This window comes from Jaculus jaculus, chromosome 16 (genome assembly GCF_020740685.1).
Source record: "Jaculus jaculus isolate mJacJac1 chromosome 16, mJacJac1.mat.Y.cur, whole genome shotgun sequence".
NCBI lineage: Eukaryota > Metazoa > Chordata > Mammalia > Rodentia > Dipodidae > Jaculus > Jaculus jaculus.
The window spans coordinates 48,731,668-48,746,153 of record NC_059117.1 but is presented as its reverse complement, the minus strand read 5'-3'; the positions used below and the strand labels follow the sequence as shown (position 1 = coordinate 48,746,153).

The window sequence follows — 14,486 nt, the reverse complement described above, 5'->3', positions numbered from 1 at the left end:
ATCCAAGCAGAGAGAACCCAGCCCCAGCCCACAAACACAACCCAGGCAAAGCTCACACCTCTCTGTATTGTCTTTTGGCTAGAAATCAGATCCGCCCCCAAACACACCTTTGGTCTGGACCTTAACATCTGTCTTCAGTAATACCTCCTCTAGCCAGGCAGCTGGAGATCCAAGTTACAAGCTTAATAAAAGAACTGAGTCTATGGGGGGAGCATACATTCAAACTATCACAGGTGATATTTCCAGCAATAAAAAAGTGATACAGATTAGGTATAAATCAAGAACTTCAGACCCTGGGAAATTTACATTTGAGAAACTCTACAGATGTGAGACATCAACACTCAGATATTTATCAGCAACAGACCAGAAAGGAGGAAGCCATTGGATGATCAAGTTGAAAATCTCTTCTCCCACCCCGCTCCCCTGTGAGAGGCTCAGCAGCAATATTCAGCCTTTCATTCTCATCAGTGAGGGACTGTTTTATTTATTAATGTGCCCATCCCACGAGCTGCTAGGACTACTGCCAATATGTCTTCTCCAAATTTCAAAGGCACTCTTTCTGAAAACATTTTTGTTCACAGAAACAAGAAAGCAGCAAAAATTATGGAAGGCTTTTCATATATCATGCAGTAGGAAGTTTCCTTTTGGAGGAACTAAGCTGAGAGTGTTTGCAAGAGATGAGCACGCAAATAGAATGTGTCTACAAAGCACTCCAAGTTTATAGAGCTAGGTTTCACCGGGTCTGCTTCTAGAAAGACTTGTAAAGAGCCTTCCGCGGTGTGAGCACCACCAATACTGATGTTGGAGATAAGAAAAAGCCAGAGACAACAGAAGAATGTTTCCAGCATTAGCAATGAGACAGCACTTTCGGGGGAGGTGGAATGACCTTCATTTTTCTTAACATTAGAAATATCATCAGCTCCATGGCTTGCAATGGACATTGCAGGTATACATGTGTACGAAGCCTCGGTCCTGCTGGGTGTGGTGGTACACACCTGTAATCCTGCCCTTAAGGAGGCTGAAGCAGGCAAGTTAAAGGCCAGCCTGGGCTCTGAATAAGACCATGCTAGTCAGGAAAAGCAACACTCTGTCTCCCCTGCTCTAATTTCAAAAGAACATAAATGCACGGGTCCTGCCTCCATTCCCTCAGTTTCATTGGTTCATTACAAATAAGAAATTGTGGATCTATGAAGTGGTAAGACTCACTGAAGTTTCTAGAAAAGATGCCTGATCTTTCTCTTACATGGAGGCTGTGACAGCACTAAAAACAAATCAGCTGAGAAGTTTGCATTCAAACTCCACAGGTACAAAATACCAGTGTTGCTTCTTGAAATGCCAGTGCACAATTTGGTTGAGTTAAACCTCCAGTGTCAAACTGGCTTTTACTTTTATGGAGTGGGTCACTGGCTCAGGTATGGCCTGATATCAGCATTGACTTGGAAGGCTGAACCTGGCTTCCCTTGGCATTCAGACAAACCCCCTCACAATGACCGGGACAGCAGCATAAGACAGGCGGACAGAGCTCTGCCCTGCCCCACGCCAAGTCACCCACCGGTGCTGAAGGGGATGGAGTACACGAAGCTCCCTGGAATCTGCTCGGCTGCTCTTCGGTACCACAGAGGGAAATGATCAGCGTTGAAAATGTTCTCCTTGTCTCCTGCTTTCAGGAAGTCCCTGGAAACGAACATGAGAGCATTCTTGAGCCACTCCATATCAAGGCCCTCACAGCAGTTCACACAGACTTTTGTGTCAGGTGAAACCCAGACTGGTTTTTAGAACATCACCTGCCCTTTTGAGCCCAGGGGAGATCTGAGTCAACACGACACACCCCACTTTGCCCTGACAAAACCTTGCATTGCTCTGGTGGACAGATTCTGAGGGGACAAAATGAACTCCCGGTATAGTGGTAAACTCACTGAGACAAGTGTAAAGGATGTCAAAGGGGGTGTCTGTCTGGACCTTGGGGTCCTTCTGTGTTCACCTTCCTTCTCTACAGACACAGGATAGCCCCCTGTGCCCTCCCAACTCCTTTCCTCATGCATGCTCTTCCCACAGCATCCTCTCAAAGCCACAATCATTTCTTTGAATTGTATTGACCCATTTTAGTGGGCAAATAACTATCATGTAGAACCGAGGAGTACAATGTGATGTGTTGATCTATGAATCCATTAATGAAAAAGCCAGTTCATAATTAGCATATCCATCACCTTACTGACTTGCCACTGTGTGTGTGGCAAGAACACATGTGGTATAGGTTCAGAGCCGAGTGGCCTTGAGAAATTGAGTCCCTGAGCCCTCATCTGAAAAGTAGGAATAACAAGGCTATCCTTAGCAGGCCCTGAAAGAGCTCTGTCAGCACATGTATGGGGTTCTTATAGCTCAAGAGTGTTTGCTCTCTGTGCTTCACGTACAAAGTATGAAGTGCTCATCTGTGAAACTTATAGAGGAGATGTCAGTACTAATGTTCCTGGTGCTACTTGTGTGTTATACAAAAAGTCAAAGAAGGCCCTGAATATAGTGTTCATATTGGGATAATGTCCAACTGACAGAGGCCATTAAAATGACAGATTTCAGGCTGGGAGGGATGGCTTAGTGGTTTAGGTACTCGCCTGCAAAGCCTAAGGACACGGGTTCAATTCCCCAGTACCCATGTAAGCCACATGCACAAGGTAACACATATATATGGAATTTGTTTGCAGTGGCTAGAGGTCCTGGTGCATCCAGTCTATCACTCTCAAATAAATAATGAATAATAAAATATTTTAAAAATGACAGATTTCTTTCCAGTGCCAGTGGTTAGGACAGGAGATGGGATCCTGGTGTCAGGAGCCTAATAATGTCACAAACTCATCTGGCCTGGGGATTTCATATGATCCTGTTTTCTGTCCAATACTTAGAGTGCTTTATTTCATACCATTGTCAAAAAGAAAACTCAGAAATCTGAAGAATTCCCTAGCCCTGTCTTAGAGAATTTAGCCAAACAGTTGGGTAAATAGTCCTAAGATACCCAGATGTCTCCATAGGAAACAGTGACAGTGTATGAGCAGGCACACACTCACACGCGCGCAGAGGCCGAAGGACAGCCAAGGGCGTCACTGCTCAGGTGCTTTCCACCTGTCTAGAGTCAAGGCCTCTGGCTCTCTTGGGTCTCATCCAGTAAGCTAGAATAGCTGGCTGGCAGCTCCCAGGATCCACGTGTTTCTACCTCCCAGCACTGGGCTTACTATATGCACCATTACACCTGGATTTTATTCATATTTTTTATTATTTATTTAACAGAGAGAGGGAAACAGAGGCAGAGGAAGTGTCAGAGAGAGTAGGGGCATACCAGGGCTCTTGCCACTGCAAGCAAACTCCAGATGCATGTGCCACCTATTGCATCTGGCTTACATGGGAACTGGGGTATTGAACCCAGGCCATCAGGCCTTGCAAGAAAGGCCTTTAGCTACTGAGCCATTTCTAAAACACCTGGATTTTGTGTGTGTGGGGGGATATTTTTAAAATGGGTTCTGGGGATTGAACTCAGGTCCTCATGCTTGCAAGGAAACACTTAGTGGTTGTGTCAGTGAATACCCACTGGGGCATAGATCTCACAGTGGTAGGTATTGCCAGCTTCCATGAGCAGTTTTCTAGCTATAGATTTTTGATTCTCAAAATAACCAAGGTAATTATAACCCTCCTTTTCGGATGATCTAAAAGGAGGTACATATGTGGAATGAGCCAGACACACATCCTGGCATCCCTAAATGCACTCCTGCTGTCTTTTAAACCTATTGCCATCATGCAGCTATTGGACTCGCAGAGTGTCACACTTTATTGCTGGCAGTGCTTTGCCTGTTTGAGTCTCCGCACAGCAACAGCCATCTCTTTTGAGCATTACAAAACCTATTTCTGGGCTGGAGATATGGCTCAGGAGTTAAGTGCGCTTCCTGTGCAACTGTGAGGGCCTGGAGGGGCAAAGTGTGGATCTCCAATTCCAGGAAAACAGAGGATCATGGCCCCAGTCCCTCAGAGGGGCAGGGACCTGAGAGACTTAAGAGTCCAGAAAGTTCTGGAACCAGTGAAGAGACTCCAGCTCAAAACAAGATAAGGCAGAAGAGCACTGGAACCAGACACCTGCTGCTCTGCTCTGACCACTGCAGGTGGGTGTCCCTACCTCAAGTTGCAAGAGAGCATGTGGAGTGACACACACACACACACACACACACACACACACACACAGAAAATCCATTTCTATGTGACTTTTTCACTTAGAGAAGGCAATGTGTGTCCCAATACTTGTCATTCTTCCTGGGAGCCTGCCCTTTGAAACACACATGTTAAGTAGAAAAGGCTAATGAAGTCTTTAACAAATCAAGTCGCATTGATACTGAACTTTGTAACTCTGAGATACCAAAAAAGAGAAAGTCCAAGTCCCAAATGGGACTTCAAAGCCAGTCTCCTTAAAAACATCTACAATTTGGTCCCTGCTGTTAGCCAGACTCGCTTTTCCCAGCGTTTCTGGCTGCTGTCGGCCCCCAGGCAACAGGCAGAGCAGCAGCTCTGCTGCGCGGGGCTTTGCGGACTCGAGTGCCCTCCCCGTGGGACACAGGGCCCGCCTCACGTGGCAGCCACTCTGGGTACTGGCAATTCAGTCTCATGCTCTGAAGGTCAGGGCATGTGAGGTTTTCTAGGAACCTCTGAACTTTCACACATGCAAACACCTTTCTGAATCTCAGGCCCATGTCTCCCTGACCTAAGAACGAATTTTGTATCAGAGAGAAGAAATTGCCACGCAGGTTTCCGACTGTCACCCCATGCTGTGGAATCACTCGTCTGATGACGGAAGCGCTTATGGCTCTCTGAAGAACCAGCACTCAGGACTGCCTGGGTGCTGGGTTCAGCCACTCTTGGCTCCTGACGCTCGAGGTCTTTTTGGAAACACATGGACACCGCTGCTGACCGTGGTGACTTCGGCTAGGCCACCTCGGGGTGAGGTGCTCCGCAGCCTCTTGGGCGAAGCGTGGAGGCACAGGGGTTTCATGTAGCAGCAGCAAAACCGAGGCGTGGGCAGAAATTCCTGCGCACAGCTGCGGCACAGCTGAGACCGGAGCTGCGGTCAGGAGTGCGCGTCCTGCCTCTGGCTGGCTCCAGGCATCGGCTCCCAAGCTCTAAAGTGACTCATGAGGTGGGAGGGGGACAGGACTCCAGCACAGTGGACAGAAGCCAGGAGGGTGGAGAACAAAAGGCTGTGGAGGGCCAAGTGGCAGGTGAGCCCGTGTTGGGTCCCCTTCCCCCCACAGAATAGAAGAGAGAAGGACAAGGAAATGTCAGCGGGCCTGAGGTGGCCTGAACTTCCAGGAAGAAAATAAGCATTCCTTTGAATAAAGCCCCCATGAGCCCAGCAAACAGTCCCCCAACTTACTGATTGGTGAGTTGCTCTGCCCCCACAAACAGGTTGGTTCTTGAGAGGCCCGTGCGAGTGCCGAGGAAGGCAACCTCTACGCCCTTGTCAGAATTCCTGAAACAGAACAGCAGATGTCTGGGATGGAGGGGGATGCTTCTAGACAGTAAGCAGATAATGGCTTTTACATTTCAAGACTCACAGAATGTTTAACAAAACAGCAACTTTGAAACCTGAGCTTTAAAGGAACCCACACATGTATGCACTTACACACAGTCATGCACATGCATATGCACACACACACACTGCCAAGGCCACACTGCAGACTCTTGTCCCTTGCAGGAAAGATGAGGAAAATCCCGCCAACAAATGCAATGTGAGGGGGGAATGCCTCCAACTACAAAACACATCTTATTTCAAGGTTCTGTGTTCGATTCAGTGAGTATGGAGAAGACAAGAAGAACTCTGAGGAGGAGGATAAGTCATATGGTTAGCTGGTGCTGCCAGTCATTTTAAAATCTTAATTATTTAGTACTTATTAGAGAGAGAGAGGCAGATAGAGAGAAACATAGAGAATGGGCATGCCAGAGCCTCTAGCCACTATAAACAAACTCCAGACACATGTACCACCTTGTGAAGATTGGGGAGTACTGCTCAGTTGGTAGAACACTCACTTAGCAAGTGCCAGGCCCTAGGTTCAATCCCCAGTGCCAATTAAAAAATAAAATAAAATGCAGAATTGTTAAGCTGACCTTTAAGACCATGAGCCACCTAGCCCCTCTGTATTTTCACGGCTGGACACCATGCAGCCCCCCTCCACATTTCAGCCATGTTTACCACTGAATTCTACAAATGCATCAGGTAGTTTCATCAGTTCAGAGCTATCTTCCTGCAGCGCCCACACCCCCTTGGATGCATGTCTATCTTCCCTCCAGTCTTTAAAGCAGTCGTCACAATTCTTCTTGCCTTTTTCTGGGGTGAGGTGTGTGTAACTGGAGACTGAACACATTAGGCAAGGAGTCTACCACTGAGCTACATCTGCAGTCTCACAATAGGCCACTCTATACCACAGGAACCATGATGGCCAGAGCCCATCTCTGAATGAACACCATTTCACCAATGCCGGGCTCAGGGCACACAACAAGCATACATTAGACATCTGAGAGAATGACAGAAAGAAGGAATAGAAGAATAAATGAAATACAGAACAAAAAATGGAATAGAAAAGAAGCTAAAGGAAAGGAAGAAAGAACTGAGTAACAGAGAAAGGGTGGGGGAGAGAAGTGAATATGGAACCACATGAGGGTATAAGGAAAAGAAATGTTTTTCCTCTGACTTCAGTAGTTGACTAAAAATAATAGTTAAAAAAAATCATACAATAATAAGCGGCTATCAAGCTCTTGCTTACTCTTTGACATCAACTACCAGTGACATCCCCACTGGAGTCCCCATCCACCCTCCACTTGAGAAGTCAGACCAACTGCAGGGCTGTATCTGACCCCCTCCCCACTGAAAGAGAATTCTCACTTCCCTGGCCCATTCATAGCCACACCTGGCCCCATCCCAAGTTCGCTAGACTCTACCGTTCAGGGAGCTGTGGTGCGGCAGGAAGTACAAGCCCCTTCCCCTCCCTCCCTCGGCCTTGGAAGTGTCACCCTACCTCTCCAGACTGAATTTCATGTCATGTTAAAACCCAAACAAATTACACGTCAAGCCCAGGAGCCTGCCATCCCAGCTTGTGCCCATAATCTGCCCTAGCTCTTGTGGTTTGGAGCACGGGTAAAAATTAAAGAACTTTAACACCAGGCTCCTGAGGGGAGTTAGTTCTTGAAGCCCTAACCATGTTTTGGAGCCTGGGGTGGAAGCGGCCACCAAGGCGACACGTGTAGCCACTTACTCTGATTTGTTGAGAGCCAGGCTCGTCCAGTAGGCTTCAATGGGGGCACTCACCACAGCGTCAAAAAGAACTTCTTGGATCAATTCTTTGTCACCTGTGGGGAGAGACAGAGACAAGAGGGTTTTGGCTAGACCCCAAAGACAGGATGGAGGGGTGCACCTGGGACTCCATTTGCAGTATGTGGAGGTAACTTTTTCATGCAGGGTACTGCTTTAAGACTTTGCCTCCCACTAACTGAAAATGTGGCCACCTGATGGCTTATATGCTGGTGGCATCAGGCCCTAAGCATTCCACCCAGGTGGTTAGGTTGAGTGCCTCACACTTTGGTCTCTGATCTTTCCTTGCATCTAGTAGCTCATGCCATGAACCAGCATGCTGACTCCCCACTTTGGAGAATGGAAGCCAGTTCTCCACAAACTAGGTCTGGCCATGCCAACTCTCTCTCTCACTCCTGTGATTTACTTTATTTTGTAGTCAGGGTTACATGTATCATGTACCACACAGACAAGCCTCAAACTTGCTATTAACTAGGATGACCTTGAACTCCTAATCCTCCTGAGTCTACTTTCTGAGTGCTGAGATCATATGTGTGTCACCATATCCAGCCTATGCCATCCAGGCATGCTAGGCAAGCTGAGCTACAACCCCAGCCCATCTTTTCTCATTTTAAAGGTAGCTAAAGGATGCTGGGTAGAGAGAGCTCTGTAGAAGAGGCAGATGGGCAGCTCAAAACCTATTCACTGAAAAGTGAACAATGGAAACAACTCCACGTATATCAGAGGGACCATGAAGAGATCCAATGAGATGCAGTTATATAGAGGAACCCCATACCATAAGTCAAACAAATGTAACGGAGCTAAGTGACCCACATAAATCTCAAAACTACAATAAAAACAAGTCACACATACATTTATGCATCATAATTCCATATGTAGTAGTTCATTTATCACGTAGTACACATTCAGGTTGAAGGTCCTTTCATGAAATGCTTGCAACCAGAACTTTCTCAGATTTCAGGCTTTGGGAATTTTCTAATGTTTACATGTACATAATGACATATTTGGTGGCTAAAACTCAAGCGTAAACATGAGATTCATTTCCATTTCATATGCACATTGTACACATAGCCTGGGTGTGATCACATGCAACATTTTAAGATGATTTTGTGCATGAAATAAAATTCCATGACATGGAATTTTCCACTTATGGCATAACATTTGTTGCTCAAAAATTTTTCAGATTCTGAGCATTTTGGATGTTGAGCTTGGGGGTTAGGGATGGTGAATTGGCATGTAGGTTTAATGCCACATACTGTTCATTGATACCTACCTCACAGAAATAATGTAAAGTATATGAAAATGATGGACAAATACAGGATATTCATTCGCTCTTGAAGGGAAATGCTGCAGGGCAGTGATATGCATGACTTCTAATATTATCTTTAATGTTTCATTCCTTTAAAAGTACCTGAAGCAGGGGTGAGGGCAATATCCCAGGCTACAAAATGCTTTCCATACAAGCATGAAGATCTCAGTTCGATCCCCAGCACCAACATATAAGACTTGGTGTGTTGGCACATACCTCCTTAATCCCAGTGGTAGGGGGTGGGGACTGGCGGACTCCTGGGACTCACTGGTCACTGAGTCTAGCCAGTTGGGCAAGCTTCAGGCTCATTAGAGACCTTGTCTCAAAAAGAGGTGGACAGTCCACCTGAGGAATGATATCTGAGGTTGTCCCTGTACTCCACACACATGTTCACACTTGTGTACATAAACACATACATGGATACATAGGCACACACATACACAAAGAAGTATCTTAAACAAATATGACAAAATGTAAAGAATCCAAACAGGGCCTGGAGAGATGGCTCAGCAGTTAAAGATGCTTGCTTGCAAAGCCTGCTGTCCTGGATTCAATTTCTCCCAACACCCATGTAAAGCCAGCCAGGCATTTGTTTGCAGCAGCAAGAAACTTTGGCACACACATGATGAACATGTACGCATATACACACACAAATAAATAAATAAATTTTATAAAGAAGCCAATGGTGATTCAAAAAAGATCAATTGTAACTTAAAAATGTGTTTTTCAGCTGGACATGGTAGTGCACGCCTTTAATCCCAGCACTTGGGAAGCAAAGGTTGGAGGATCACTGTGAGTTTGAGGCCAGCCTGAGGCTACATAGTGAATTCCAAGACAGCCTGGGCTAGAGTGAGACCCTACCTCAAGGAAAAAAAAAAATGTTTTTCATATAGCCTATACTCTTGAGATAATGTTTCTTAAAAATATGTAATTAAACAATTTCAATGAAAATGAAAATTTTGACTTATATGATCTCTATCTGGCCCTGTCCCTAACAGAGGACATCCCCCAAAGCAAATCCATCCCAGAACAGCATCCCTTCAGGCTGAGTAATCTCCACACACCTCTCATGGGATTGCCGTGGTTTCTCTGTAAGACACCACATGTCAAACACGTTTCCCTCATTGATAAGTGATGCCTGTTAGACAGCGAACAGGTGTCACACTTACTTTGAGTGACTCCTTCTTGCTCAGAATTTGCTATTGGAACTGTCTTGTGATAGGGGAGGGTCTGCTCATGCCTCGGGGTAGCCTCCCCTCTGGCATGTTTGGCACAGTCCTTGGCCATTTCTACCTCATGGAGAACATCTCTCTCTAAGGGACGTCATGGAGGCTGAGAGGCAACAGAACATATGTTGGGATAAGGAGCAACAGGAACAGATAGTGTTTCACCCCTGGGGAACTAGCGGACTGAGCTATGAGCAGGTAGGTGTGGTTCCTGCACAGCGTAGCATCTCTAACCCACACAGTTTCTTGGCTTTGGAGAAATCTAATGTTATTATGGCTACTGGAAATGTCACCCACATGCTTTTTCTTATTTTCCTACAGAAAGCATATATTTAGCTGGGTGTAATAGGACTGATATCTTGTGGCAAAGAAAAGCTTTCCTTTCTTTTGTTATTTATTTTTTTGAGAGTGAGAGGGAACAAAGAGGCAGATATATACAGAGAATGGGTGCGCCAAAGTCTCTAGCCATTGCAAACAAGCTCCAGACACATACACCACCTTGCGCATCTGGCTTTAAGTGGGTAATAGGGAATCAAACCCAGGACCGTAGGCTGTGCAGGCAAGTGTCTTAGACACTGAGCCTCTCTCCAACCAACCCAAGAAAAGCTTTTTCTTGACACATTGAGGACCAAAAATGGCTTGCAATCCACCCCCATTCCATGCACCCAAGGCATGCCTTTGGGGGTGCACTCACATTGGAGTAGAGGCTCTCTGCCTCGGAGGTAGAGCTTAATGGCTTCTAGCTGAGACAGGTGACGGTGCTCAGGGTGCAGGTCAGTGTTGCAGTAGGACCTGAAGGACATGACAGGACCCCAGAAGAGGACATATAAGTATTACCAGCTTCTTCCTTTGTGTTTGAACCGGGACAGATGGGGCAAGGGAATAAACAAATCAGACGGCCAAGAGAACAACATAGACTAATGCAGAGGAGGGAATGTGGAAATCTTACCATTCATCTGCCAAAGACACATCAGGGTGTTCTAAGTCATGCAGGCCTGGAGGGGAAGCAAAAGGGTCATATTCACCACTCCCCCTCTGTCTCAGAGGAAACGTCAACCCCAGTGGAACCTGCTTGGGGACTGGGATTCTGGACAGATGGAACAAATCTTCTGTCCAGATCCTTCTCTCATCAAAATCACTTTGCTGTACCACATTCCATAGTTGTATTCCCTAGAGAAATCTTAACCCCATGAAGGGGAATGAGATTTCTATGAGGATAAAGGGGGGAAAAAACCTGATTCTGGAGCCTCTTGTAATGTGAGCTGAGAACTGGGCCAGAAAACTCAATTCTTACATGATATTAGCATGTTATTTTTCCTCTACATGGCAGTTTCTTCATAGGTAAAACAAGAATGTTAGTCCCTAACTGATGGAGAGTTGCAAACATAAAATAATAGGTTGAACAGTATGAGACTGTCAATACTCAACTTCTTTTTTATATTTTATTATCTATTTGAAAGAGAGAACGGACATGCCAGGACCTCTAGACACTGCAAACAAACTCCAGATGCATGTGCCACCTTGTACATCTGGCTTTACGTGGGTTCCAGGGAGTTGAACATGGGTTCTTAGGTTTCACAAGCAAGCGCCTTAAACACTAAGCCATCTCTCCAGCCCTCAACTGTTTTTAACTAGCAAAAAGTGCTAGTTGTTACTGAATCAGAAGTAAAACTGAGGGCTAGAGAGGTTGCTTAGTGGTTAAGGTATTTGCCAGCAAAGCCAAAAGTCCCAGGTTAGATTCCCCAGGACCCATGTAAGCCAGATACACAAGGTGCCACATGCATCTGGAGTTCACTTGCAGTGGCAGGAGGCCCTGGTGTGCCCATTCTCTCTCTCATAAATAAATAAAAATAAAAATATTTTTAAAAGAGAAGTAAAACTTAGTCATCTGTCTAGGAAGGTAGTGAGTGGAACTGGGGCTTTTGGGAAATCTGGAAGCTTCCACAGAATGTTCAGGACTTCCTCAGCTGTTCTATGTTTAAGATCCATTTTGTCTTCCAGAGGTGCATTATTAGTGACTTGATCCCCAAGATGACAATGTTCAGAGGGAGTAACCTTTTCAGGGTGGTGGCTAATGGAAGGAGATAAGATCATTTGATCACCACCCTCTGAAGATATTAATGTCATTGTCACAGTATGAAGTTAGAATTCACAAGAGTGGGTCATTATAAAAGGGTGGGCTTGGCTCTGCTTCTTCGTTTGCACATGTGTGCCTACTGCATGCAATAATATCCTTTTCTGACTCTCTGCTATATCATGATACAGCCAACAGGCCCTCAGCATTAGGCAATTGGATGGGGCCATCCAACCTTGGATTTGCAGCCTCTGAAACTATGACCTAGACAAACTTCTTTATAAAACACCGAGTCTCAAGTATTCCATTACAGCAACACCAAGTGAGATGAGACACTCTGTGAAGCTACCCTCTTCCTCTGCACCTTCCCGGGCCCTAATTCCAATGGGCTGTCAATAGGTATGCCCCTCAAATGGCCTCAGATACTCAAATGATGTTCAGAGCTGTTGCAGGGAGCCAGTTTCTCATGTGACCAGTAGTTGTCACTTTATTCCAATACACACATGTAAAATAGATAGCAAAATACTAAGCCTACCCCATCATCTTGTTTGATTCTATAGAAAGTGGGGAATAACTTGGCTTGAGCTTGGTTTAACAACATTGGTGAACATCATGTCAACTCTGAGTTATAGCAATTTTGTGATGCAGTAAATAGTGTATCACTCAGAAACTCTATCAGATAGTTAAATAAGATAGTGGTTAGTTGCTACAGAAATCTTGTCATTTATGTATCTTTTCCTCCTACCCTTCCTTCTTTCCTTTTCTTCATTCTTTCCATCCATCCTCCTTCTCTTATTTCCTTCTTCTCTTCAATACTTTAATATTTTAAAAAATATTTTATTTTATTTTTGTTTATTTGAGAGAAAGAGAGAGAGAATGAGAGTGCCACGGCCTCTATCCCCTGCAAAGGAACTCTAAACATATGATCCACCATGTGCATCTGGTTTATGTGGGTACTAGGGAACTGAACCTGGGTTCCCAGGCTTCATAGGCAAGTGCCTTAACCACTAAGCCATCTCTCCAGCTCCCTTTAATATTTTTTGCAGTACCTTTGCTATATATCAATTACTATTCTGGGCCCTGAGACTCTAAAAGTAAATCTAACAAAAATTTTGCTTTCATAATACTTAATTTCTAATGACAGAAAGTAGTAGGTAAACCTGAAAATTGAACAATGTACCATATCAGGTGATGAATAAGGACTAGGAAGGGGAAGAGAACGTAGGTCAGGAATGGGGAGAAATACGAGATGGGAAGGCTGCAGAGATAGCTTCCCACTACCTGTGGTGGTCAGCTGAGGACGAGTCACCAGGACAGTGAGTGACTTTTACTCAAGGCTCTGATAAGCCAAGAAAGAGCCATGCAGATAGCAGGGAGAGTGCTCATTAAAGGAGGAATAAGAACAAAGGCCTTGACATGGGCCAAAGAAGATTCTAGAATACTCAATGGAAGATGCCATCTCTACTTACATTTCTTCATTTCAACTAAAGATCAGCTTTAATCCGTAAAGTCCTCTCTGGCTACATTTCATGGGACTTACAGATGAGATGCCAGTAGATTTTCTACTAGTCCTTCTCTGGACTCTTAGACACCAAAAATTTTTTAATTTTTCTCTATGTCTCTCCCTTCTGATTTTGGTCCTTCTGACAAAATTTTACCTGTGGATGCCAGATACTGCTGATAGTAATGACATGGGCTCTAGTTTGTTAATTATTGTGCATAACACATATGAAAGGTATGAAGTATCAAAAAATATGAAAAAGACATGCTGTCAGTGCATAGAACTGAAGGCCATACCTTCAACCTTGAACACATTTTCCATGTAGGGGAAAGGTGTGTCCTCCTTGAACCCAGGGCTCTGTATCTGCTGGCATATGCTGTGCCACTCAGCTACACACGCAGACCTCACTCCTTCCACTTATTTATTTATTTTATTGCAGAGAGAGAGGAAGAGAGAGAACAGGCATGTCTGAGCCTCTAGCCATTGCAAAACAACGAGACACGTGTGCCACCGTGAGCACCTGGCTTTATATGGATACCAGGGAGTCACACCTGGCTTCTTACGCATTGCGCCTTAATCTCTAAGCCATCTCTCCATCCTCCTTATTGTTGTTTATAACATATCTTTTTTAAAACTTTATTTGAGTTGCTTATTTATTTGAGAGAGAGACAGAGAAAGAGAGAATGGGTGCATAGGGTAACTCCAGATACATATACCACCTTGTGTATGTGGCTTATGTGGATACTAGGGAATTGAACCTGGGTCCTTAAGCTTTCAGGCAAGCACCTTACCTGCTAAGCCATGTCTCTGGCCCCCTCCTTCTGCTTTTGAACCAGATCATCTAGTTACTCATTGGGTAGTTGCTGGCATTGACACAGCAAACTGTGGGAAGTGGTCCTTACTATAGAACCCCTAGAAGTTAGGCACCCTTCCCAAAGAACTTCCCTCGCCAAGAGCAGGAGATAGCACTAACCAGGCTGCAGCTCTGAGAGATGACAAGCGTTCCCTAGTCAGCCTCTAGGATGGGGAGGGAAGAGCGC

General features: G+C 45.1%; 1 protein-coding gene across 2 annotated transcripts in view; it reads right to left on the bottom strand.

Annotated features, from left to right (window-relative positions):
• Nucleotides 1–14,486, bottom strand: part of Cacna2d3 (calcium voltage-gated channel auxiliary subunit alpha2delta 3) — an 877,750-nt gene that overhangs the window by 170,879 nt on the left and 692,385 nt on the right. For both annotated transcript variants that reach the window (XM_004652732.3, XM_045136092.1), the window contains 5 exons: nucleotides 10,821–10,866; nucleotides 10,566–10,663; nucleotides 7,281–7,374; nucleotides 5,405–5,500; nucleotides 1,553–1,674 (listed from right to left, as the gene is read on the bottom strand). In XM_004652732.3, the coding sequence (XP_004652789.3) occupies nucleotides 1,553–1,674; nucleotides 5,405–5,500; nucleotides 7,281–7,374; nucleotides 10,566–10,663; nucleotides 10,821–10,866 (456 nt within the window). The remainder of the gene's footprint in view (nucleotides 1–1,552; nucleotides 1,675–5,404; nucleotides 5,501–7,280; nucleotides 7,375–10,565; nucleotides 10,664–10,820; nucleotides 10,867–14,486) is intronic.